The following is a 25,911-nucleotide window of genomic DNA, read 5'->3' on the forward strand; positions in this document are numbered from 1 at the left end:
CCAGGTGAGAGGTTGCACGGGGGACGGACAGCTACTGAACCAATGGAGCCAGCTCACGGGGCGGATGTGGCCTCCTATTGGTGGTTGTTGGAGCGACTAGCAGCCAATGAGTTCGCCAGAGGGGCGTAGCCGTGACGTTCGTTGCGGAGGAGGCCGCTTCGAATCCGCGGCGGCCAGCTTGGTGGCCTGGACCAATCAGTGGCCTCCAACTAGCAGAGTCTTGGCCAATCGGCGGCTTCCACGACGGGGCTGGTGGGGAGGCTATATAAACGGAGTCGGGGCCGCGCGGTTATTCCTGGATAAGACATCACAGACACCGACTTTGAGAAATTCGTGAGTGTGAGAGGTAAGCTCCGCGGCCTGCCTTTCTGGATCTGCCCTTCCTCTAGTCCACTGTACCTCCTGACCCTGGGCTTTGTCTCCCTCAGGTTGGTAATCTCGGCGTGTTCCCGTGCTTCGGCCTGTGACTAGATTGCTTGCAACGACCTGCCTGCTGACTGGCTGACGGCACCGGCAAGATGAAGCTGTCCCTGGTGGCTGCGGTGCTGCTGCTGCTCCGCGCGGCGCGGGCCGAGGAGGAGGACAAGAAAGAGGACGTGGGCACGGTGGTCGGCATCGACTTGGGAACCACCTACTCCTGGTAAGGGGGGTTTGTGGAAAGTGGGGGAGTGGGGCGTGGCTTCCTGGCTGCCGTGATGATCGCGGTGCTGATCTCTTCCGTTCGTTTTCTCCGCCAGCGTCGGCGTGTTCAAGAACGGCCGCGTGGAGATCATCGCCAACGATCAGGGTAACCGCATCACGCCGTCTTATGTGGCTTTCACACCTGAAGGGGAGCGTCTGATAGGCGATGCAGCCAAGAACCAGCTCACCTCCAACCCTGAGAATACGGTCTTCGATGCCAAGCGGCTCATCGGGCGCACATGGAACGACCCATCTGTGCAGCAGGACATCAAGTTCTTGCCTTTCAAGGTTTGACCGGGGTTTTTCACCGGATAGAAAGTGTGTGGTGGTGGTGGGAGTATTTGAGACGTCCTGAAGAATAGTATTGAGTTAACAAAAAAGGATACAGACGTGGTATATGTAATAATTTTTACTTAATTTGGTATGTTACAAAACTTACTAAAGTTGGCAAAGAACCTTCACAGGGAACTACTCCTGTCCACAGTAGTTTAAGATTAAGAGAAGTATTTCTGGTCAATATTGAGCTCCAAGGGATCAAAGTAAACCAAACTATGGGGGAGGAAGTGGCTCTCAGATAATCCTTTTTTTTTTAATTTGAAATGTCACTGCTTTTGGGTCTGCAAATAATAACCATTCTTTAAAATAGGTTGTTGAAAAGAAAACTAAACCATACATTCAAGTTGACATTGGAGGTGGGCAAACAAAGACATTTGCTCCTGAAGAAATTTCTGCCATGGTTCTCACTAAAATGAAGGAAACTGCTGAGGCTTATTTGGGAAAGAAGGTAAGTATTTCTAGAACGATGTTAAGTAATTTTATTACTGTTCTTGATCATGTTGTATAGATACTTTTATCATTTTAATAATTTGAATCTGAATGGCATCCACATATGTTAGTTTTAATTCCTTGTGTGCTTTACTGTAGGCCAAAGAAAGTACTAGGGACTCTTAATGGGTTATCACTTCATGCTTGCAAATCCCTGGGTATACAATTACATGTATTATGCCCATTTTACAAATAAATTGGCTTAGAAACTAAAGTGATGGTTTGTAATTTAAATAAGGGTTGAACCACGTGACAAGATACACTTAATTCCCTTTTGTAATCATTTTAGGTTACCCATGCAGTTGTTACTGTACCAGCTTATTTCAATGATGCCCAACGCCAGGCAACCAAAGATGCTGGAACTATTGCCGGATTGAATGTTATGAGGATCATCAATGAGCCGTAAGTGTTAAATTCAAAGATATGGCATATTTGCTAATTAGGGAAAATATAATCTTAACAAAACTTTCTTATTCTCCTAACAGTACAGCAGCTGCTATTGCTTATGGCCTAGATAAGAGGGAAGGGGAAAAGAACATCCTGGTGTTTGACTTGGGTGGTGGAACCTTCGATGTGTCTCTTCTCACCATTGATAATGGTGTCTTTGAAGTCGTGGCCACTAATGGAGATACTCATCTGGGTGGAGAAGACTTTGACCAGCGTGTCATGGAACACTTCATCAAGCTCTACAAAAAGAAGACTGGCAAAGATGTTAGGAAAGACAACAGAGCTGTGCAGAAACTCCGTCGTGAGGTAGAAAAGGCCAAACGGGCCCTGTCTGCTCAACATCAAGCAAGAATAGAAATTGAGTCCTTCTATGAAGGAGAAGACTTCTCTGAGACCCTGACTCGGGCCAAATTTGAAGAGCTAAACATGGTATGTTCCTTGTTTGTTGCTTTGCTAGTAAGATGTAATTAGACTGTTTTGGATAGTACATTTAGGTATCTAGACAATATCTGGGTAAACAAAATTATGTCTCTTACTCTAGGACCTGTTCCGTTCTACCATGAAGCCTGTGCAGAAAGTGCTGGAAGATTCTGACTTGAAGAAGTCTGATATTGATGAAATTGTTCTTGTTGGTGGCTCTACTCGAATCCCAAAGATCCAACAACTGGTTAAAGAGTTCTTCAATGGCAAGGAGCCATCCCGTGGCATAAACCCTGATGAGGCTGTAGCATATGGGGCTGCTGTCCAGGCTGGTGTACTCTCTGGTGATCAAGATACAGGTAGGTCATTGTCCCAAGCACCTTCTACAGTGCTTCAGCAGCTTGATGGGAGGAGTATAATTAGCTGTTGCTTTAGAAAGCAGTAGAATATGAGCAACAAGGTCACACAGCTAATAAAGGGTACAGTGAGGACAAGACTTGGCACAGTTTCAAGATCCTGAGCAACTATATTTAATTCATTGCTTCTAAAATGATTTCACATAGAACCTAACCAAATAGCAAGATGGAGAAGATAAAGTTGTACTATTCCTGGGACACTGCTTGTTAGTGCTCCTATGACTCTTTAATTAGAACTTACCTCTGTGTTATTACCTTTGCAGGTGATCTGGTACTGCTTGATGTATGTCCCCTTACACTTGGTATTGAAACTGTGGGAGGTGTCATGACCAAACTGATTCCAAGGAACACTGTGGTGCCCACCAAGAAGTCGCAGATCTTTTCTACAGCTTCTGATAATCAACCAACTGTTACAATCAAAGTTTATGAAGGTAATTGCTTACATTTGTCAATACCATAGTACATGTTTAAAGAGCGTGACTTCTTAATATACTATGTGGAAGAGACTAGAGAAAGAAATATCTGCTGTTTTCAGGTGGGAGGAGGTCCCTAAATTTGACTAGTATTAAGTTTGGTAGAGTTAGCAGTAAAATCCAGCTCTTACCTAGCTATCTAGCATTCTTTCCCATTAAAAATTTCTGAGCTGGCTCTAGAATATGAGAACAAGAAAAGGGTGCATAATGACATAAAGTAGATGAAATTCAATTAAAAGTTAGTAACTTAACTCACTGTTAGTACCATTTGTTGCTCCTTAACAGCCCCATGACCCCCTTCTAGCTCGATAGAGTGCCCTGGCCACTGCAGGCTCTAACAGACTGAAATGCAGGATTCCAGATACACTAATGTCTGTCAGTAACAACTAACAAGATTTTTGTGCGTAACTTCTAGGTGAACGACCCCTTACGAAAGACAATCACCTTCTGGGAACTTTTGATCTGACTGGAATTCCTCCTGCTCCCCGTGGGGTCCCACAGATCGAAGTCACCTTTGAGATAGATGTGAATGGCATTCTTCGAGTGACGGCTGAAGACAAAGGTACAGGCAACAAAAATAAGATCACAATTACAAATGACCAAAATCGCCTGACACCAGAAGAAATTGAAAGGATGGTTAATGATGCAGAGAAGTTTGCTGAGGAAGACAAAAAGCTTAAGGAGCGCATTGATACGAGAAATGAATTGGAAAGTTATGCCTATTCTCTAAAGAATCAGATTGGAGATAAAGAAAAGCTGGGAGGTAAACTTTCCTCTGAAGATAAGGAGACTATGGAAAAAGCCGTAGAGGAAAAGATTGAGTGGTTGGAAAGTCACCAAGATGCTGACATTGAAGACTTCAAAGCTAAAAAGAAGGAACTAGAAGAAATTGTTCAGCCAATTATCAGCAAACTCTATGGAAGTGCAGGCCCTCCCCCAACTGGTGATGAGGAATCAGCAGAAAAAGACGAGTTGTAGACACTGCTCTGCTAGTGCTGTACTATTGTAAATACTGGACTCAGGAACTTTCGTTAGGAGAAAATTAAGAGAACTTAAGTCTCGAATGTAATTGGAATCTTCACCTTGGAGTGGAGTTGAAAATGCTACAGCCCAAGTGGCCGTTTACTGCTTTTCATTAGCAGTTGCTCACGTCTTGGGGTGGGGGGAGAGGAGTAATTGACTATCTTAAAATGTGGGTAAAAAAACTGGGTCAGGGCGTGTGTTCACTATGGAAATGTTCTATTTAACAATTGGGTCATGTGCATCTGGTGTAGGAACTTTATTTTCTACCATAAATGACACCAATAAATGTTTGTTATTTACACCGGTCTAATTTTTGTGCTAAGCTTTCTAATTAGGGCAGTGATTTCTTTTAAGTTTAGATTCTCATGGAGGGAGTGGGGAGTTGAAGTAAGGAAACATGTTTATTCAGTACCTTCAGGGAACTTGCCTAACTTTAAGAAAAGGGGTGGGAGGTTCACCCATATACTCATTAAGGCAAGGGCCATTTCCCAGTGTACAAGAGTGGAGTTTTCTTGAACATTTGAAGTTTCCTATTTCCCCTTATCTTCCTAAAACTTTCTGCTGCCTTTTTATTACTGATACTGGATAGCTGCTGGATTTGATAGGTGTATCATTGATGTTCACTTTAGACACTTGGATTCAATTCATAATTTCAGGACGTAAAGGTTGTATTTTGAACCTCAGCTATGTCAGAATCCCCATCTCTGAAATTTCTCATTAGTGGTACTGGAGTGGGATCTAGGATGGTGACTTTGAAACTACATTAAGCCCCATTGCAATTGTGGATCAAAGGCAGTCATATCAAGAGGTTCAAGATTACTTGGAGTGGCTTCCTGAGAAAGGGTAGGTCTAGGTGTTTAAGTAGTATAATCAATAAAGGGCAGTCTCCCTGGTGCTAACATGAAATCCAGTACTACCCACGAATAGCTATTTTTCAGGTTAGCAACCAACTGAAAGGTTAATTTGTTAACTGGCAGAACTGGGACCTGACAGCATGACGTTTACCCTAAAACTGGGACCTCTGCTGCAATGCTCAGAAGCACTTGGACCCGCCTGGAGTGTAATTCTTGGTCTTCAGGCCAAGTTCATTACAAACAAAATCACTTGCAGTGCTGCATGCAATTGGTTCAGGGGGTAGTTGGGAAAGACAAGGGTCAGTCTTCCCTGTCCCTAATAGCTCTCTACCAAATGCCAAGTCTGCACCTCTGAGGAGCAGCTACTGAATATTAAAAAGACTGAAACTTGTAAATGTCTAGTCCCCGATTTCTATAGCTCATGTTGTATATAGCAATTAATGATTCTCCAACCTTTTTGTGATTAGTATGTTTAACAACCAATCTCACCGAGGCTGTATTGCTGGTAAAACCCTTTATACAATAGAACATTTTGCACTGGGCTATCCAGTTCATTTCTTCACTTTCCAAAGTAAATAACAGCATATATATATATATATATATTGCAGAAAATACTTTGGAGTTCTAAAACAGCTGTTTCATTTTACCTTTCTGAAAGTAAATGACATTTAAAAGTAATAAAAACGTGGATTTTATTAGTCAACTACAGTCACAATACAATCATTATAGATTTCCCCTTCTGTATTCATCCCACCAAAGACAAAACAGAGCAGTGAGTCAGTCTGACTTCGCTCCTGTGAGTCACAAGCCTGGGTCACTCCTGTGTCAGTGGAATCCCCTTTCTCAGCATCACAGTTTACACTGGCAGAATTTGAATCTTCTTTCTCAGAAGTATACATCACTGGCCATGGAATGATACACATGGAATGGTCCAATCGTCCAGCGGGTAGAAAAGAATCAAATTTAAGTAAGGTCCAATGTTGCTTTTCTATGCGAGGGGGGAGAAAAACAGAAAGGTTTGGTGTTAAGAAATTTCCAGCAATGCTCAGTGATTTGCTGTATCCCCAGAGCCCCAAAAGATAGGAAATTAAAGGAAAAAAAGAAAACAAAACCTAATGGCAGTGATGCTGTTTTAATGATGTCATTCCCTAAAACTCTGGTTTTCATTCCTTTGGATTTAGATGTGGAGGGACCAAACTGAAAAACCAAAGCATTGGTACTTTTCAAAAAAGTCACTTTTGTTTAAAGCCCCACAGGGAACACCTGCTCACCTATGTGATACTGGTACATTGTGTCCAGTGCTCCTGTGGGAGTCATCCCTCCGAAGATATACAGGTGTTTCCCCACAGCCACAGCTGAGTGGGCAGCACAGCCTGTGGGAGTTGTCCCCGTGGGACTTAGCTCCTGCCACTTCATATCACCTGCCAAGAGTAAGAAATCATTTGGGCACATCGTCTGGAACGTGCTTTCAAACTTACCTGTCAGACTCCTGCAGTTCACAAACCTAAACATCATTCACTAGGAGCTCTGAGGTAACATAGTAAGGTTTAGTGTGCATAAAAATTACTTGGGGGAGCTTGAAATGCTGTTTGGGTCGTCCAGGGAGACAGTCATCTGTAGTCTGAACAAGTATCCCAGGTGATTCTGATGCAGGTGGTCCTTAGAGCACACTGAGGAATGTGATACTATCTTGGTGACTGTCACTCTTAGCTGTTGGAGCCCAGAAGTAGGTGAGGTTCCGTGTGTGTGTTAAATACTGACATCTCCTTAGAAAGTTAGAAAGCAACTTTGCAATTGCTGGCGAGACACTTTAAATATCTTGCATGCTTAATTCTCATAACAGCCCTTTAAAATTGCTATTGCTTCTGCCTACCCTCTTTCTTCTTACCGATAAGGAAACAAGATTAGAGAGGGAGGGAAAGAGACTTATCTGAGATCCCACGGTTAGCAAGTGGCAGAGCTAGAATTGTGCTCAGGTCTGATTCCAAAACCTGTGTTCTCCATACTGTAACTTGCTGCGTCAGCACCGACCCCCAACCTACCTCTGCAGGGATATTTACATCTTTTCAAACAAGCATTTAAATGAGGCAGTATATCACCAGATTTTGGGTATGAGAACTACCTGGATAGGAACGGGGCGGGGGGGTGTGGTGGGAGTGGGGGGTAGCAAGAGTCAAAAAGCAGCTCCTCACCACAAGGGAAAAGGACTTTCTTTCTAACAATAAGCATTAAAACCCCTTTGGACTGCCTACAAGAAATGCTTCTGTGAATATATTTTCCATCTGTCAATTCAAGGCAGGGGTCCAGAGTTGGAAGGGAGAATCACCAGTCCAGCCAAAATTCTAGCCAATGCAAGAATCCCAGCCAGGGTCACCTGGCCTCAGATGTCACCACGCCCGAGAACCCACTGTTTGGCAAGGTAGCCGGATGCACTGCACAGCAGTTCTCATGCTTTTATGCCCACTGTTCCAATTCTTGTAGTCTGAACCAACCCCAAACATGTTCATTTGTTTCTCCATCTACCCATTAACATATGCACTTGTCACCACCATCTGCCAGACACTGTGCTAAGTGCTGGAAATACACTGGGGAACAAAAGAGACAAAGCCCCTGCCCTAAGGGAGCTCATAGTCTGAAAGAATGACCCAGAATGAGGCTCTCTAGGGCATATCAGCCCTTCAAACACTTAAAGACAATTCTTATGTTCTCCCTAACTTTCCTCTTCCCAGTGTTTTTAACAATTTAGCATGACAGTTCTGGTCACCCACCTCCAGGCACACTCTAGAAGTTGTTCATGCCTCTCATGGGTGTGGGGTTAATGCCTGAAAGAAATCCACTGGGGAATACAAAGTATAATGCATTTTGAGAAAGAGCAGGGTTGTTGGAAAGATAATGAATGGCTGGGTACATACAAAACACTCAGGTAATAACTGCTTTTATTGTCATGATTATTATTATTGACAGAATGTAGTGAAGATTCTGCTGGCGGTCAAGTTACCCACACCTAAGTGCAAGGCTGTATTCTAGCAAAGCACATTTTATTTCATTTAAGCAGACAAGCCCCTGTACCCTCCACCCTACTTACTTATATCAATGCAATGAAGATCATCATAGAATTTGTCCCCTGCCAAGCCTCCATGGATGAAGAGCTTTGTCCCTGCTGCCACCATCACATGACCATGCCGGGGGGATGGAGGTTTTCCAAGTGTCTCTGGCTGTGACCAGGTCAGAGTGTCTAGAAAAGTAAATGCATTGACATCAGATGACAAGGCTTTGAAGCAAGTACATGAGAAACACACCCAAACCTCACCTCCCAGCAAGCAGAGATGCTCTAGGAAGAAAGTGACATTGGGGGTCATTCACTCCAGCTCACCAACCCAATCCAGGCCTCCCTCCCTCTACAGCCTGTATGGTGTTTGCTTGGACACCTCCAAGGCTGGAGAATTCACTACCTAGTAATGCCTGGCCCTTCTATTGGGCATTAGGAAACCATCCCTTCCTTTGAATTAAAAAAGACCTCCTTAAAGTTTGAATCTAGAGCTGCTTCAGAATTACAAAGAATGAGTCTCCTTGTTCTGGCAGGCCTTCAGAGTCTTCTTTGTTTTTCAAGACAATATCCTTAATTGATTTGCTGGAAGCATGGTGAAAAAAAAACGGACTACTTTTAAAGCCAGCAGAGCCTCCTGAAGTGGCAGTATGGGGTACCAGTTAGAACATGGGATTTGGAATTACAACTAGGTTATTTCACTGAATAACTGTGTGGCTTTGCACCAGTTAATACTCTAAGCTTCAGTTTCCACAGCTGTAAAATGGGAATAAAGACAATCCTTGACAATACCTACCTCTCAGGGTGGAAGTATGGATTAAATGAGATAATGTACATCAAGCACAGGCACAGAGAAAGCACTCAATACATGAGTTATTAACATGCATATTATCTTAATAGTGCAGATGTGTTCTGCCTGTTGGCAACCCTTCATATCTTTAAAATTGTACACATATAATTTGGGGAGGGTCCTGGCCCAGTGGCTTAGGTGGTTGGAGCACTGTGCTCCTTACGCTGAGGTTGTCGGTTTGATTCCCACATGGGCCAGTGAGCTGTACCCTCTACAGCTAAGGTTGTGAACAACAGCTCTCCCTGGAGCTGGGCTGCCGTGAGCAGCCGGAGTTCGGTGTGAGCTGCTATGGGCACAGTGCCGCTGTGAGTGGCTGGCGGCTTGCAAGAGCTGCTGTGAGTGACCGACTGACAATCAGCCGAGGACTGGCAACCTGGTGACCGACTGCCTCAGCCCGGGGGAGCACAAGGCTCATAATACCAGCCTGGGCCAGGGAGCTGTGTCCTACACAACTAGACTGAGAAACAACGGCTTGAACAGGAGTTGTGGGGAAGACAGAAGAAAGGGGGAAAAATGAATTTGGGGAAATTAATCCTTTCAACATACCAGAAAAATCTTAAAGGAATGCTGCAAAAACTATTTGAGACAAAGGCCTGCCAAACAATTTATCTTTGAATTACCGTTTGTGGCATGCCTGCAGGTTGTACATGGAGCCACCAGTGTTCCAAGGAATACAATTTGAAATAATCTGAAATGGTTTATGTACAAATATGTGTATCACAGCATTGTTTGTAATAGAGGAAAATTGGAAATAGTGTAAGTCCAACAACAGGTGAATGGTTGTTATTGCCAAAGTCATAAAATACTAGGCATTTCTTAAAATGTTGAAGACTCAGTCATTACAGGGGAAATGCTTAAGTGAAAAATACAGGATACAAATATTCCATATAGAATTATCTCTGCTATTTAAAAAATTTGAAAAAGACTGGAAATAATGCGCTGAAATACACACACACACACACACACACAGACACACACACAGACACACTATACATGCATATACATACATATTTTTTCTCTTTCCTCATAGTTTTATATATTCAAAGACAATATTATTTAAAAATTTTAAAAGTACTTTAAAAGAATCACAAAGCCCTTTTTTTTTTTTTTGAAACTATGATGTGTCTTAATTCTTCCAATTTTACTTTGTAAGTTTGAAATTTTGCTGATTGCATTTTCTCAAAAAAGGCTGCATTTTTCCTGAAAAACACACATGGAAATTATTTTGGTTACATGTTATTTGTACAGTGTTATTCATAAGTGCCCCTACTAAGAGGAAAATATGTAAATAAATACTCCTTATACAACCATTTGGCAAGAGGTCTCACAATTTTAAATGTTCATACCATTTTTGACCCAATAATTCCACTTCTCAGCATCTAGTCCATATAAATGCGGTAAAATGTACAAAAATTTAATGTATATGTTCACTGTAACACTGACAGCAAAAAGTCAATCATTGGAAAATGACTGAATGAATAAGGCACACCCACAGAAGGACAGGCTGTGCAAGGAAATTGGTGCTTAGAAGACATCCATGATGTGTGAGTAAATGAAGGAATAATAATAATAATGATGTTAATATTCATTAGGTGCTTCCTATGTGCCAGGCACATGTTATGTACTATATTCACATCATCTCATTTAATCTTTCCAACTCTTTGTGGTAGGCCCTATTGATATTTCTCTCTATTTTACAGATCAGCAAACTAAGGCCTAGAGAGATTAAGTAACTAAAGTAATACAGAAGTTATAGCTCAGATCTGGTCTTGAGTCCAGGTTGTGTGGCTTCAAAGTTCATGCTTTCTCAACTACTAAGATCCATCCTTACCCCCTGGAAAAGTAAGCTGCAGAACAGTATTTATAATTTGATTCCATGTGTGTGTTTCAAGTTTTTGTATAATTTTAAAATTCACACATATTCATATATACGTGTGCATGATTTATAAAATGCATAGGAAAATCTGGAAGGAGACATTAGGAAACTGCTAACAGTGTTTACCTCTGTCTGGGGAGTGCAAAAGTAAGGCTAAAGAGGGAACTTACTTTTTCACTTTATAAACTATACTGTTCAAAATTTTTAAATTGATCATTTACCCCTTTTTAAATGCAAATGTTGCTGTAGGAAGATGATATCAGCTAAGGGATACACTGAAGAGGTCTAGAAGTGAGACCTTCTACCAGGGTGTCATTTTCTAACCTCCGCTCCCTACATCAGGTAAGCTGCAGATCAGATTGGTCCTGACCACATAAGGCAGCCCCGAGGTGCCCGCCCATCCATACTTGCGTCAAACACATGAAGCTTCACATCTTGCACAGGTTGGGCACCTCTCTCTCCGCCCCCAAAGACATACAGCTGGCTTCCAATGGCTGCCGATGATGTGTGGAATGTTCTTGGGGATGGTGGGGGGGTGGTCACCTCTGGCGTGGTCCAAGTTCTGGTTTCTGGTCCAGAGAGAATGGAGGCATCTAAAACACCGAGGCTGAGGGGTCTCTGACCTTGACTCTGGGGCTAGGCAGGGTCACTGCCCAACCCCAACCCCCCAGGGGGACAGTGTAGGTCAAGGCACTGACCTCATGCCACCCAAGTCAAAGATAGGTAGGGGGTGATCCTTACAATTTGCCCAGATATACCCAAATCCCCAAGATTGAAAAACCACAAGCGCAATTAACAATGAGGTTAATTTGTTTTTAGAAGCTTTCAAACACCCTCTCTGAATCCTCTTCCACTTTGCTGACTTGTGCCCCATACCATTCAGAGGAGCCAACATCAGCTCAAAGTCACTCCCACTGGATGTTAGAAACCAAATGTGCCAAATTTCCCAGGATATATAGCCATGAAAAGAAAGTAGACAATGTTATTACAGTTTTAGCAGTAGTAATTAGTTCCTACCAAACAGTAAGTGCTAAATAAATATTAGTTTCCTATTTTACAGATAAGGGAATTACGCAGATAGATGTGGTCACTCATTTAGGGTGACACAGCTAATAAATGGGTGAGTTGGAATTCCCATTCTGCTTCAATAACACCAAGATCTATGTATTTTCCACTCTGCTGATTTGAGAATAAAATTTCACCACCCAGGTTAAGTGTAGTGAAGCTTATTTCTTTGTAGAACGAAGCATGAATTTTATAGAAACAGGTACATTAACTAAGCACCTTCCTTGTGCAGAATCATCGTCCTGAGCACTCTGCCAGCCCCACCGTCCTCACTCAACCAGGCAGGTGGGTAGCAAGTATCCCCACTTTGCAGATGAGGGAACTGAAGCTCAGGAAATTTCAGTCCTTTCCCCAGGTCACAGTGCTTGTGCGTAGCAGAGCAGGGGTTGAATTCAGATCTGGCAAGACTCTCACACTCGTTCCAACCGCAACACACCAAGACTTATTTCTTGCCTGGCACGTTTTGTGCCTCCTGTGCAGGTCTTCACTCAATATACAAAGTGTTCCATGAAGCATTTGTCCTACGTGTGGGACTCAAACATGAACCTGGAGACCAAACAGGTCTCAGCATATATCCAAAGCAAAACGAAACTGTCTCTATAACTACAGATCTTGGGGAGTGTGGGGACAGAGCCAGGAGTGCAGTTTCCAGGCTCTCGGCCTCATGTGGAAAGGTGCTGGCTCAGGTAGTAAATGGCCATCAACTGTGATTGGATGGCCATCAGCTGTGGCTAGTTGGCCGTCAGCTGTAACCAGTGAGCCATTGGCCACTAATATAACTGCCGTGGCTATGCTAGCAGCAAATGGGGGCTAGCAAGAAGATGGTGGCTGAGCTAGCAAGCGCGGATTGCAGTTAGCAAGTGGGTTGGTTGGTTGGCAGAGAAGTGGATAGAAGGTTGCAGATCGTGTGGCTCCTGCTTCCTGTGTCTCCAGCCCAGCCGCCAGTAGTATGACTCCCCTATCTATGGCTCCGTGGGTGTTCCTGTTTGGCCTCACCATGTTCTGCGTTCTTATGTGGGGAGCGGGACCAGAGACCCCGCCTGACACCCTGCATGACAGGGAGCTTTTTGGATTGCAAGGGGAGTTAGAAAGTGCACAACCTCCAGAGTCACAAGATCCTGGGATTGTGTTGCTGCCAAGTCAAACGCCGGCACAAATAATCACAAAGGCGTCCTAGGCCATCTGACGGACTTGGCCTTTGTAACAAAAGCAACTACAATGATTCATTTACATTTTTCGTATTTCCTGGGCATAGTGTCAAATTATACTTTCTAGGAGAGAAAAAGGATCTGGTAGAAAATCAATTCCTTTAACAGAGGCTTTCCAAATTTTCACTGTATTTTTTATTTAAATAAATGACATCATTGAAAATCAAAAGGCCAGGGTTCCAGATGGATTTCCACCTGCCAAACCATAGCTACGCCAACCACAACAACCATTACTGACCATTAACTATGTGCCAGCAATTGGGTTCATCTAAATCCTTGCCAAACTTAACAAGGTAGGAACTATTACTATCCTGAAGTGACAGGGAAGACCAACTGTTGTGCAAATAAATTTATTGTTGACAGAGGGACTAGGCAAGAATTGATGTCATGTGAAAAATGTCCAAGTTACTAGTAATTCACAAAATGCATATTTAGACAATTAGAAGTGTTTTTGCCTCTCAAACTAGCAGTATTTTAAAATGATCAATTCAATGAGGGTCAGGAGTGAAACAAGCACTATTAAATACAGCTGGAGAGAGGATACGTTGGAAAAAGCATTCTGGAGAGCAATTTGGTAGCATGTATCAAAAGTCTTAAAGTTCACCATGTTTTCTCTAGTCCTTTTATTTCTGTGCATGAATTATAAGACAATAATTTGAAATGTAGCCAATGACTTCAAAGAGGCTCACGGCTTTTTATTTATAATGGCAAGAATCTGAAAACTGGGCCGGCCCGGTGGCTCAGGAGGTTGGAGCCCCATGCTCCTATCTCCGAAGGTTCCCAGTTCGGTTCCCACATGGGCCAGTGGGCTCTCAACCACAAGGTTGCCAGTTCAATTCCTCAAGTCCCGCAAGGGATGGTGGGCTCCGCCCCCTGCAACTAAGATTGAACACGGCACCTTGGGCTGAGCTGCCTCCCGGATGGTTCAGTTGGTTGGAGCGCGTCCTCTCAACCACAAGGTTGCCGGTTCGACTCCCGGAAGGGTTGGTGGGCTGTGCCCCCTGCAACTAGCAACGGCTACTGGACCTGGAGCTGAGCTGCGCCCTCTACAACTAAGATTGAAAGGACAACAATTTGACTTGGGAAAAGTCCTGGAAGTACACACTGTTCCCCAGTAATATCCCGTTCCCCATCCCCCCCCACACACACACAAAATCTTAAAAAAAAAAGAATCTGAAAACTGGGGCGGCTGTATGGCTCATGAAGGACAATGACTTGACTTGTAGCTGATGGGCTTTGGAAAAACATACTGTTCCCTAATACTCCCAATTAAAAAAAAAAAAGAAGAATCTGAAAACAACCTAAATGTTAAAAAACAGGGCATTACGGTATTGGCATAAAATGGAGTATTATGCAACCATTAAAAGTGATGTTAACAAAGCACTGTGGTTAATAGGAAATCATTTATGCAGTAATTGTGAAATTAAAAGGAAAAAGGTACAGTGGTGTAGGGGTGAAACAGTATGACGTCAGGCTTATAAAAAGGCAGAGAAAAGACAGAAAGGAAGTACACAAATATGTTAATAGCCTTAATGTCATAGGATTGTGGATAGCTTTTGTCCACTTACTTTCGCTTTTCAAATATTTTATAATGAATATAAACTGCATTTATAAAGAGAAAGCAACAACACTTTTTGAACTGACAAAAAGACAAGTCCAGCTCCCATCCTCTCAGTAGGGATGTTCCTAAACCACCTCCTCTGTGATAAAACTGCCAATGAGACTCGTTAGGAACTTTGCACTTTTTGGGTAAAGGAAATATACTAGGAGGAGCTAGGTCAGGGTTTCTTACCTTTGGCACTATTGACATTTTAGACCAAATAACTGGTTATTGTGGGGGGCTTTCCAGTGCATTACAGGATGTACAGCAGTATCTCCAGCCTCTATCCACTAGATGCCAGTAGCAAACTGCCCCCTCACTGCCCTGAGTTGTGATAACCAAAAAAAGTTTCCAGATATGACCAAATGTGCCCCAGGCATGGGGGCACAACTGCCCCCATTTGAGCCCTCCTGATCTAGGTGACTTGGGTTCTAGACTGGCTCAGTCATCGACTCACTGGTGACTTTAGGAAAGTCACTTCCCCTGGAACTGGGGATAGATGTTCCCACTTGGCATAGCTGTTCTCTGAAGCTTTGGCTTTTAAGAAGTTGATAATTATACATATTATCAGGAAAAGATGTAATTCTATTATTTTCAGATTCTGCTTAGAAGTTAAAATTCCTATTTTCTATGAGGTCAACAAAGTTAAATGGATAATTCAATACAATCCAAATGGATCTTGGAATAGGAAATGAAGTTGGAATTGGGTTTCTGTATGTGTGTATGTACGTAAATAAAATAACCTTTGGCTACTTACCAGGATTCAGAACTTGTAGGCAATTTCGATTTCCTGACGGGTCTGCACCTCCAAACACCCAGATGCTGTGAGGTATGCAAGAGGGAATGAAGCTGGCATGCTCGTACCGGGGCAGTAGGCCCTCCGAAGTGGCTGAATCCCACTGGTGTGTTCCTGGAAAACATTTCACCCAGGTCCTAGATTGGGGTAGCCAACTGCTTAGATTGCTCGGCAAACTTGGGGGAGGGTAGTGAGGAGAAGAGGGTAAAAAGCGCAAGTGAACAACCATCAGATCACTTTTAAAGGGAATATGGTCAAACTCCACAAAGTTATAAAAGGGAAACATACAGGCCAACCGATGTCAGATCTTCCAAAATTATCAAGAGAAGCCAAACCATTTTAATTTTTATATGGAGATTACTGCACATTTGGTTGGTAAACAACGTAGATTAAAACAGTAACAGTAACATTACATGGACCTAACAGAACATGTATGTGAGTCACCAGTTTTCTTCTGCCATTGTGCATAGTACATAGTAGTAACTATTTGTTCATCTGTCCATCCGTCCGTCCGTCCGTCTGTCCGTCCGTCCGTCCATCCATCCATCCATCCATCCCTCTATCCATCCAAATACTTAGAAAGCACCTACTCTGTGCCAGGTGCTATGGTAGTGGCTGGGGACACAATGATATTTCCAAGGCGCTTATACTTTTATGGAGAAGACAAAGAAAAACATGAGATAAAGGCTGTGAAGGAGGTAAGGATGGGAAAGTACAGGACACTAGAAATACCGAGGGTGGTTGTGACATTGTGATTTCTATTCAGGAATATATATTTGATCTTCGTCAGTTTTAGGCACAGAGTTCCTAAAACCTTTCACATTTCCTAAGCGATAAGGTCAACAAAGGTGTCTTTTGTAACAAGCCCGTGTCAACCACACCTGAGTTTATGTTAATGAGGTGACTTTTGGAAAGCCTCTAAGGATGAGGCTAGTTGCCAAGGGAACCAACCCTATGATTGGAGGGAACTTTCAGCCCCAGCCCCTGCCCCCATCTCTGGTTGTTTACCTGGACTTCTGACTGACGGGCTATGTATCAGAGTTCCCATGAACCCCTGCCTCGGGTTAGATTTATTTGCTGGAGCAGGTCACAAACTCAGGGAAACATGTTACTTGAGCACCAGTTTATTGTAAAGGGATGTAACTCAGGAACAGCCAGAGGGAAGAGATGCATAGTGGGAGCTTCCGTGCCCTCTCCATGTGCACAACTCTCTCCACATCTCCATGTGTTCACCAACACGAAGCTCTCAGAACCCTGTCCTTTTGGTGTTTTATGAAGGCTTCGTAACATAGTCACGATTGATTAAATCATCCGCTATTAGCAACTCATTCAACCTCTAACCCCTCTCTCCTCCCTGGAGTGTTTTTGGGAGGGGAGGGCGGGTGTAGGAATGAAAGTTCCAACCCTCTAATCACTTGGTTGGATCTCCTGGTGACCAGCCCCCATCCTCAGGTGCTTTCCAAAAGTCACCTCATGAATATAACAAGACACTCAATACTTAGGAAATTCCAAGGATTTTGGGAGCTGTGAGCCAGGAACTGTGGGAAAAGCCCAAGTAAGATTTATTTCTTATAAATCACAACATCACAAACCTGAAAGATGTATAGTAGGCACATGATGAGGAAAGGGAAGAAACTTTCAAGTAGAGGGAACATGTACAAAGGTTTAGAGACCAGAGTTCAAGATGTGTTGAAGGAACTGAAGGATACTCAGCGCAGCAAATGTGGCTTTGGGACAGCCAAGAAATGAAGCTGGGAAAGGCTTAAATGCAGGAATGACACAGTCAGACTTGTATTTTAGACAGTACTCTCTAGGTAGGGATGGGAAATGCAGTGAACTGGGGGTAAACTTGGAAGCAGGGAGACTAGAGGGGAAGTTGTTGTTAACATCTAGTTGAGAGAGGACAATTCTTGGACTACCAGTGGTAGTAGCAGTGGAAATGGGAAGACACAGAGGAAGAGAGAAATATTTAAAACCTGCTGATTAACTGGATGTGTGGATGGAAGAGGAGGTATAGTCCTCAATGTCTCCCAGAGAGATATTTGATGAATGAATGGCTGGATGTCCAGGGCTCCATACGGACTCCACCCACCTACCCACCCTCCCAAACAAGGAGGTATTGGTTGGGTGGATGTGTTCCAGGGGTCTGCTGAGACTTTAGGGACCTCTCAGGGAAGTTCACTTTCTTAGAGGAAAACTCTGCTGTCTGGTCTGAATTGGCGTTCCTAGGAATGCTCTGGCCATGGCCGGTGGCACACAGCCCCGTGCTCTGGCCACGGGGCACATGCTGGTCTTACCTAGATCCATGGTGTGCACATCTGAGAAGCTCCTGTTTGGATCTGCTCCCCCCACGATGAAGACCTTCCCTCTCTTGGCATCACCAGCTGGGGGTAAATACAAGCAGCTGTGGCCAACCCGAGCACAGGGGCTGTCTCCACCGGGAGTCAAGGCGTACCTGCCAAAGGAAGGATGTATTCAGGAGGCCTTAGCAGAAAATACATGCAGAAGTGTGTCTTTCCATTCCTCATGAAATATTCATCAGGATGAAGGCTCTTAGACATACACAGACACTTTAAATCATATTCATCAAAGCAGCATTTCCCTGACAAATAACAGCACCTTCCATTTGCATGTAATCTTTGACTTTTCAATTTTGTCATTACTTTCATCTCACATTAACCTAACGGTGATGCACTGGGTTGGTAATTGTCCCCATTTGGTAGACGGGGAAACTGACACCCAGAAATGTTCAGTGGTGTGTCCTGGCACCATCTGTGAATTCAGACATAACTAGTTCAAGTCCCGGTTCAGGTGCTTTCTAGATGTGTGACTTTTTGGAAGTCACTTAACCTTTCTGAACCTTAGCTTCCTTGTTTGTAAAATGAGAATAACAATAGTTCTTACCTGTGAAGAGTAAGATGAAGCCTTGCAATAGTGCAGGAAAGGACTCAGTAAATGTTGGCTAAAGATTTATGTGCAATCACAGTGCAACCTAGAGTCCCAGTGCACTCGCCACTAGCCAGGGATGCTTCCCTCTGTCAAGTAATATTCTCCAGAATTTACTGATTCTAAGAGCTTTTCCAGATTGCTCACAAAGCTTGATCTGATAGAAGCCAAAGCTAGGACTTGGAAAAATCAAATATAGGATCCAGTTATTCCACTCTCTAAAGTTATTCTGAATGCTGAGAAAACATACTTCAAGCTTCCCGGTTGGAAAGCAAATTCTGTAGTCTTATCTGACCTCTCTGGCATTTGGTACTCCTGATTCCTCCCTCGTTCTTGTACCTGTCTCCTTACCGGTCTGCCCCACGCCCCTTCCTTTTGGTTCTCTAGCCACCTTTCTGGCTGCTTTCTGTTTCCTTCTCTGACTCCTTTCCCGCCAGCCTTCTCCTAACCCTCAGCATCCTTGGATTCTCTTCTCCTCAGTCTACATTTGCTTACCTGATCAATATTTATCCGTGCTGATGGAGGGCTTCAATTACCACCCATCTATATATTCATCAGTGATTTCCAAATCTCTATTTCTTTTCCAGGTCTCTCTTCTGATGTCCAGATTCACAGATCCCATTACCACCTGAATAATTACTAACAATGTATCATACATGCTGCTAACTTCCTTACAACCCTGGTTTCACTTAATCTGCACAAAACCCCTTTGAGGACAGTACTATTATCATCATCCGAGCTTTACAACTGGGGACCCGAAGCTTAGAAAGGTAAAATAACTTACCCAGGAGCACAGAGCAATCCAAATACATGGCGAATAAGATTTTTTAAAAAATATCCCTGCCTTCATAGGCCTTACAGACTAGTTGAGAAGAGAAACACTAAACAGATAATTTCACAAATATCTGTTTAATATTAAGTGCGCTACAAAGGGGTACAGGGTATATAGAACATAGCACAGGGGCACTTTACCCTGTAAGGAGAGGTGGGAGAGGGAAGCACCATTTGAACTGAGATATGATGTATGAGTAGAGGTTCATTGGGCAAAGAGGACAAAGGATGGAGAGAAAGAGTGATCCAGGTAGAGACCAGCACATACAGTTCCTGAGTGGGACAGTGTGAGGCACAGTAAGGGAGAGAACAAAGGATGAGTAAAGGGATTTGAGGTTAGAAAGATCATGCAGGGACAGATGATGCAGGGCCCCGGGGGGCCGTTGAAGGACTCCGGTTTTGATCCTAAAAGCAATGGGGAGGTACAAAAGGGTGTTAAACTAGGGAATGCCATGATCAGATTTATGTTGCATAGAGTTCAAGAGTGGACACAGAGAAACCAGATCAGAGACTCTCCTCAAAGGTCCTGCAAAAATATTGCCTCCTCTCTACAGCCTTCTGTGGGCCCTGCTTTAGCACTAATCACATTTCATCACCATCATCTGCTTAGTGTATAACTCCCACTACACTGAGACTATTCACCTCTATACCTTCTGCACCTACACAGCAGCTGCCCCTGTCAGGCCAGTGATAGCTGTTGAATGAAGGGTTGGTTGAGCAAGCAGCCAAGAAACAGTGAAGCTAGTTTAATCCAAATCCAATTCCCTGAAAATCTTAAAAATGAGTCGTAGCCTAGAGGGAAGACACAGTGTAGGAGCTGAGGATGCCAGATGGTCAGTGCCCTGTTCTTCCTGGTAAATGGATTTTAATAAAATCAACATCTGCTCTGTGATAATTATTGCCCCACTATCATTCCTCTGAAGACCTTCTCAGACAGTTTGAGTCTAATTACCAGAAACTGCAGACAGTTTCATCTCTACCCTTTTTCATAGATGTTTAAATATGTTAGTAAACTACTTATAAATGAAACAAAAACCTATGTTTTTCTCTGTCTGAATCCTTCCTTACAGACCATGTTGCTTTCCTGGGCTTGTCTCCAGGCTCCAAGACCGGCAGCTGCTTCATGGTATCCTATGCACAAGAAAGAAAGGCACTTTTTAGACATTTACGATTGTTTTCTACCTAAAACACAAACGTATCAGGTCACTTCCCACTTTAAATCCTTTCCTATTAATCTAGGACCTCATTAATTTTAAGAAGCATTACCAACCTTGATATAAAGTTATATTTGGGAGCAAATATAACACAACTTTCTTAACACAATTATAGAAGTGTGTTGGCTAAAATTTTCTGTGTTGTGATTTTCATGGGGAAGAGCATATATCAAAATAAATTTTCAGAGGTCATGTTTCTGTTTATCAAAAGGTAAAACATTTTAGAAGGCTGAGAAATACCGAACTTTAGGATAAATCCTGGCCTCAGCACCATATTCAATACAAAAACAAAAGTCTTCTGGTCTCAACCTTCTTTCCAGGAACTCACCTCCACAATTTCTTGCTATATTGAGTTATTCTTGCTATATTGGTTGTTCCTCCAACACGGCAAGCCCTTTCATAACTTGCACTCTGTGCTGCTTCCCCTACCTGAAACGTGCTTTCCCTTCTTGTCAACCAGCAACCCCTAGTCAACCTCCAAAGCCCAGTTCAAATGAACCCTCCTCAGTAAAACCTTAACTGATGGGTTGCTTTTCACTTACATCCTCAAGTACTTCCTTCTCTTTCTGAACCACCAGCATTTCAGGGATCACCTTGAATGTAATTATCTACTTAAAAGTTTTCTAGACTAGATTCTAGATTGAATTCCAAGAGCGTTGAGCCTGTCAGATTCATTCAGAGAACCTACCAATGGGCCCCAGAGTAGAAGTGAGGGATGAGTGGATGAAAAAAGAAAATGAATGAGATTTCTGGGAGATGAAGGGATAAATCCAATCTCTGGCCAAAGCTACAGACTGCTGTCCCCAAAGCCCAAAGCTCAGTGGGATCAATTTCTATGGCCAGGGCCTTCCCGCAGCCACACCTGCCAGACCCATCCCCTAGTCCCATCCCCGCGTGGCAGCGACAGGGGACAGGAGTCAGGGCCGAGAGAGAACAGGCTGGCTCCTTTCCGTCCATATGGCCGAGCCAGAGCCCGAGGAGGGTCTCCCCAGCGCTTTCCACCCGGCCTGAGCCCACTCTCCTACAGGATGAGCCCCCCCCCCCCTGCAATCGCCTCAGACCCTGGGTCCTGTGACCCCTAGTTCCAGACCGCATTACCTGCGGTAGCTTTGGCCCGTACCGGACTGTGGCTCCGCCCCAATGGGGGCGGGGTTTGGGCCTTCGCCCTATCCCAGACCCCGGAAGAGCGAGGCGGCCAACCGCTCCCTTCCTCCCCGCCAACAGAGCCCAGGCCCCCGGGCGAGCCCTTAAAGGGGTGTAGGCCAGGCTGTGCATTTCTGGGATCAAATAGACTGGGCGCTTGCAGGGACCTTATGCGCCAGGTCAGCGAAATAAATAAACCAGGGCTACTTGGAAAAGATTTACAAGCGAAATGAGGGGGCGTCCACTTGGATGACCCACTTCCTTCAGCAGCTGGGCTATTATCCTAAAGGGGCGAGGATATTTTCAGTTCCAGCGACTATTAGAAATGGGGTTTGAAAGGGAGAGTTAAGGGTGTTTTCCTAGGTGTGAAATCTACCTGCTCAGTCTTTAGGCCAGTTCAAGATTTGGCACCTTAAAGGGTTGATTCATTCCAGAATTAGCATGTGTAACTATGGCAGGTACTATGCTGAACCAAACAAAAAAAGGTCCGTGGCCTCCTGGAATTTACAGTCCAACTAGAGAGAGAGAGAGGTTAAATAGAAAAACAAATAAGTAGGTACATTTGTAAAAAGTGTAAGGAATAAAAAGTTCATCAATGAGATATCTCTTGGGAGAGTTAAGTTTCTCTGGGCCTCAGTGTCACCTGTTTGTAAGATGGGGCTAATTAAGACTTAGGTCACAAGGTTATGGTGGGGAAGACATGAGCTAATATAAAGTGCTCAGTGCCCAGCTGCTGTAGAGCTGGTCCTTTGTAAAGTATAATGCTATTCCTAGCTATAACCCAACTCTTGACATGAGTCTTGAGTTAGAAGTGTTCATCTGCATTATCTCTGGTCTCCATAACCATAGGTTCCCTGTGGCTTTCCTCAAAATGGAGAGGTGGCTCACCAATGCCTGTTTCAGAGAACCCCCGCAATCTCTTAGAGGGCTGAGGCCAATTGTATCCTAGGAAATACAAGAAACAGCTAAGGAAGGAAACATGGGAGCTCCTGGAGTACAGAAATATGGTAGCATAGTGGGAAGCAGAAAGAGACACTTGGGTTCAAATCAGGCTCCAGCACTAACCATCTAACCCTGACATTTGGCAAGCTCATTACCCTCTGCGAGCCCTAGTTTCATCATCTATAGAATGGGAATAGTAATACCTACCTCAGAGGAAGCAGTTGAGAGTGTTGGATAGTACAGGTGAAAGGCCAACTTGGTAAATATTTTGGTTACTTGAAACTATAATGAAAACTTATTGACAAAACGGTCTGCAGCTCTCTTCACTGCTCAAACATCCTATTTCAAACACCTGGAGTCTTTGTGCGTTCTCATATTAATGGGAAAACCTCCACTGACTGCCAAAGAGGAGTTCAGGGGTATTCAGTCATTCTGCTCTCCTTCAGGAAAGGAAGCCAAGGGCAGGTTGGCTCTGCCATATGTCCATGTGCATCTAGATGGAGAATTCTGCTTAGAGTTGTAGAATGCTCTGATGTCCCCTGTGTCTTTTGGCTTTTCAAAGTACTTTTCAAAGTACCATGCTGGAGTTGCACATAAACAAGAAAAACTGGAAGAGGTTTGTGGGCAAAATAGCAAACAGTTTTCATTGTGGGACCTATGCTTTTAGACTAGAAATCACATTTCAGAAAGTGCTAGAAGGAACTTTTGAGATCTATTTTTAAAATGGAAATCAAGGCCCAGATAAGTTAAAATGACTAACTCACATAAATGGCAGAACCAGGAGCCCAGATCTTCTGCTTTGCGCAAGGAAGACTAATGACATATTCCAGTCAGCAAGCTCTGTACACTCACTGTCTGTGTAACAAACCACCCAATGTGTCTATTACCTCTTCTAAGAACTTGCCCACCATTCAGGGATACCTTCCTTTCTCTATGCTCTTCATGTCAACAGTGAGGGTAACCGAATAAGGTGGGTCTGCAGGATGGAGCTTCTTGCTGCCAGACAATTTGGTAATGTGAGGACTGCCACTTATTTTCACTGGAAGGGATATCATATGCTTTCATTACCTACCTGATCACTGGCTTATCAGCAAGGGAAGCAATGATGCTGGAGACACTTTCCTTTCAAGCACTTTGTCCTCCTTCCCAATTCTGAGACAGTATCTTGAGTAGGATTCATTCCCGGTTACTGAGGTTCAGAGATGAAAAATGAACTGCCAGCTTTCCAAAGAGGACTATAAAAAAAAAAGTCAACAGTAGCATATTTTCCTCACTTGGAATTTTTTCCTTCAAGATATTTTGAGCATATTCTCCCTTATACTTTTTCCCCCTAAATTCTTAAATGTTACCTCTTCAGAAAGGCCTTTCCTGCCCTCCAATGCTCAAAAGCTAACACTCACATTGCACTCACTCTGGACATGACATTGTTTTAAGTCCTTTCCACATATTAAATCTATTAAACCTTAGTACAAGCCTATAAAGTATTAGTCTTAACATCTCCGTATGGGGTAGGCACTTATTACTATCTCCATATTGTAGCTGAGAAAACTGGAGCACAGATAGGATAAATAACTTTGCCAAGGTGATATAGTGAGTAATAGACGAACTCTGGTTCTAGAGTCTGCACACTTAACCTCCACTATCTTGACAATTTTAAAATAGGCCTCTCCTCCATTTTTTAACTCACAGTACCCCTTCTTTCCCTCTTTAACACTAATCACACTTTGTGTTTAATTACATGCTCATTTATGTTTATTGTTTGTCTCCTGCATCATTCACATCATAGGTACTATGTAACTATTATTGGACAAATGAAGAAATGTATGTTTGTGAGCATCATTCATTGTGCAACAAACTTTTAAAAATTAATTTTACTTAGAAATATTATACTTACAGAACAGTTACAAGAAATATACGAAGAACTCCATCCAGAGACTTGATTAAATTTTAGCCAAATGTCCCCCAACTACATTGTAGAACAAGAGGATCCAATCCAGGGCGACTTGAACAACAAATATATATTGAGAACCTGCTACTATTGGATTATGTAACAGTCTCCTAACTGGTCTCTCAGCTGCAACCATTGCCTCCTAGTTTCATATAGCACCAGATCCTTCTAAAATGAGTTAGATGATGTTACTACTCCTCTGCTCAAAACCCTGCAATAACTCCCTGTTACATTAAAAGTAAAAATCAGTAAAAACAAAACAAAACAACAACATTCTTTTCTCTAATCTCCTCTTCTCACTTTGCTCCAACCATACTAATTTTTCTGCCATTTCCGAGGTTCTAGATATGCTCCATGTTAAGGCCTTTGTGTTAGCTCTTTCTCATAACTCCCCTCTAGTATCTGCTGGCTAACTCCCCCACCTCTTTGTTGGTTCTTAAAAATGCATCATCTCACCTCCCTTATCATGCTGTGCTTCCCCCCTCCCCAGCACTTGATTACTTTTTGATATACTATATATTTATGATATTTATTGCTTATGTTCTGTCTCCTCTACTACAAGGTAGCTATGGGTTGAGGATAGAGATCTTCGTCTATTTTGTTTGCTGAATATCCCAAGTGTCTACAGCTGTACCTGGCACATAGTTGGTGTTCAGTAAAAGCTGTTGCATGGACGAATATTGAAGGTACTTAGTGCCAAATACTGTTCTTGGAACTGAGGGTACAACAAAAACTCCATGCACTGGAGTATATCTAAACCAGCTAGACCCGTGTTCCAATCCTGGATCCCGCGCCTATTCCCTTTGAAACTTGGGAAAATTAACCTCTCTGAGCCTTGCTTTCCTATCAGTCATTATGAGGAAAAACAGCATTTATATAGCATTTGGCATAAAAAACGCTTTAATATTTGTTTCGCTTCCTTCCAGGCTGGAAGATTCGTAGCCTGACATGTCTGCCACAGATTTAGGCAAGGTTTTCACAAGGCCTCGGAAAGGTGCAAATAGGTTACTATGGCCAAGCTTACCTAATTTTTAATTGAAGATGTTCTCGTGACAGAATGCTTAAATGAGTCGTAGTGGGAAACCAGGGAATGACTAGAGTCACATACTTCGCCGTTTTGCATCGGAAAAGCCTCGTTGGGTCCCCAGACGTTAAAGTCTGATGGAAAGGAAGAGGAGGAAAAGAGGCGTATCTGGCCGCTACTGAAAACTACAAATCCCATCCCTCCCAGCGGCAGACAACTACGGGTCGCAGCCGGTTTCATTTTACGTAGCCAGGGAGCCCCTTAGGGCCCGCAGCCTGCGTTC

At 43.3% G+C, this 25,911-nt stretch overlaps 2 protein-coding genes across 7 annotated transcripts; one reads left to right on the forward strand and one right to left on the reverse strand.

Annotated features, from left to right (window-relative positions):
* The first annotated feature begins 221 nt into the window (after positions 1-221).
* On the forward strand, positions 222-4,584 carry HSPA5 (heat shock protein family A (Hsp70) member 5). Its single transcript, XM_019728560.3, has 9 exons — positions 222-346; positions 429-640; positions 738-969; positions 1,328-1,465; positions 1,796-1,908; positions 1,992-2,382; positions 2,495-2,732; positions 3,053-3,220; positions 3,678-4,584. The coding sequence occupies exons 2-9, from the start codon at positions 519-521 to the stop codon at positions 4,238-4,240; spliced, it is 1,965 nt and encodes a 654-aa protein (XP_019584119.1). The 5' UTR covers positions 222-346; positions 429-518; the 3' UTR covers positions 4,241-4,584.
* A 1,230-nt stretch (positions 4,585-5,814) lies between these two features.
* On the reverse strand, positions 5,815-25,903 carry RABEPK (Rab9 effector protein with kelch motifs). 6 transcript variants are annotated; one of them, XM_019728570.3, is made up of 9 exons: positions 25,629-25,903; positions 23,729-23,891; positions 20,430-20,488; positions 17,878-18,035; positions 15,542-15,694; positions 11,319-11,480; positions 8,225-8,374; positions 6,411-6,560; positions 5,815-6,127 (listed from the first exon to the last, which is right to left on the reverse strand). In XM_019728570.3, exons 3-9 carry the CDS (start codon positions 20,480-20,482, stop codon positions 5,835-5,837), a joined length of 1,119 nt encoding a protein of 372 aa, XP_019584129.3. In that variant the 5' UTR covers positions 20,483-20,488; positions 23,729-23,891; positions 25,629-25,903; the 3' UTR covers positions 5,815-5,834. The 6 variants fall into 6 exon arrangements, with proteins under 6 accessions (XP_019584129.3, XP_019584125.3, XP_088649220.1 ...); XM_019728566.3 differs by having other exon boundaries at positions 20,394-20,488; XM_088793094.1 differs by lacking the exons at positions 23,729-23,891; positions 25,629-25,903 and adding exons at positions 22,091-22,229; positions 22,603-22,654.
* Positions 25,904-25,911: the final 8 nt, after the last annotated feature.

This window comes from Rhinolophus sinicus, chromosome 16 (assembly GCF_057876585.1).
Source record: "Rhinolophus sinicus isolate RSI-liver-muscle chromosome 16, RSI-T2T, whole genome shotgun sequence".
Lineage (NCBI taxonomy): Eukaryota > Metazoa > Chordata > Mammalia > Chiroptera > Rhinolophidae > Rhinolophus > Rhinolophus sinicus.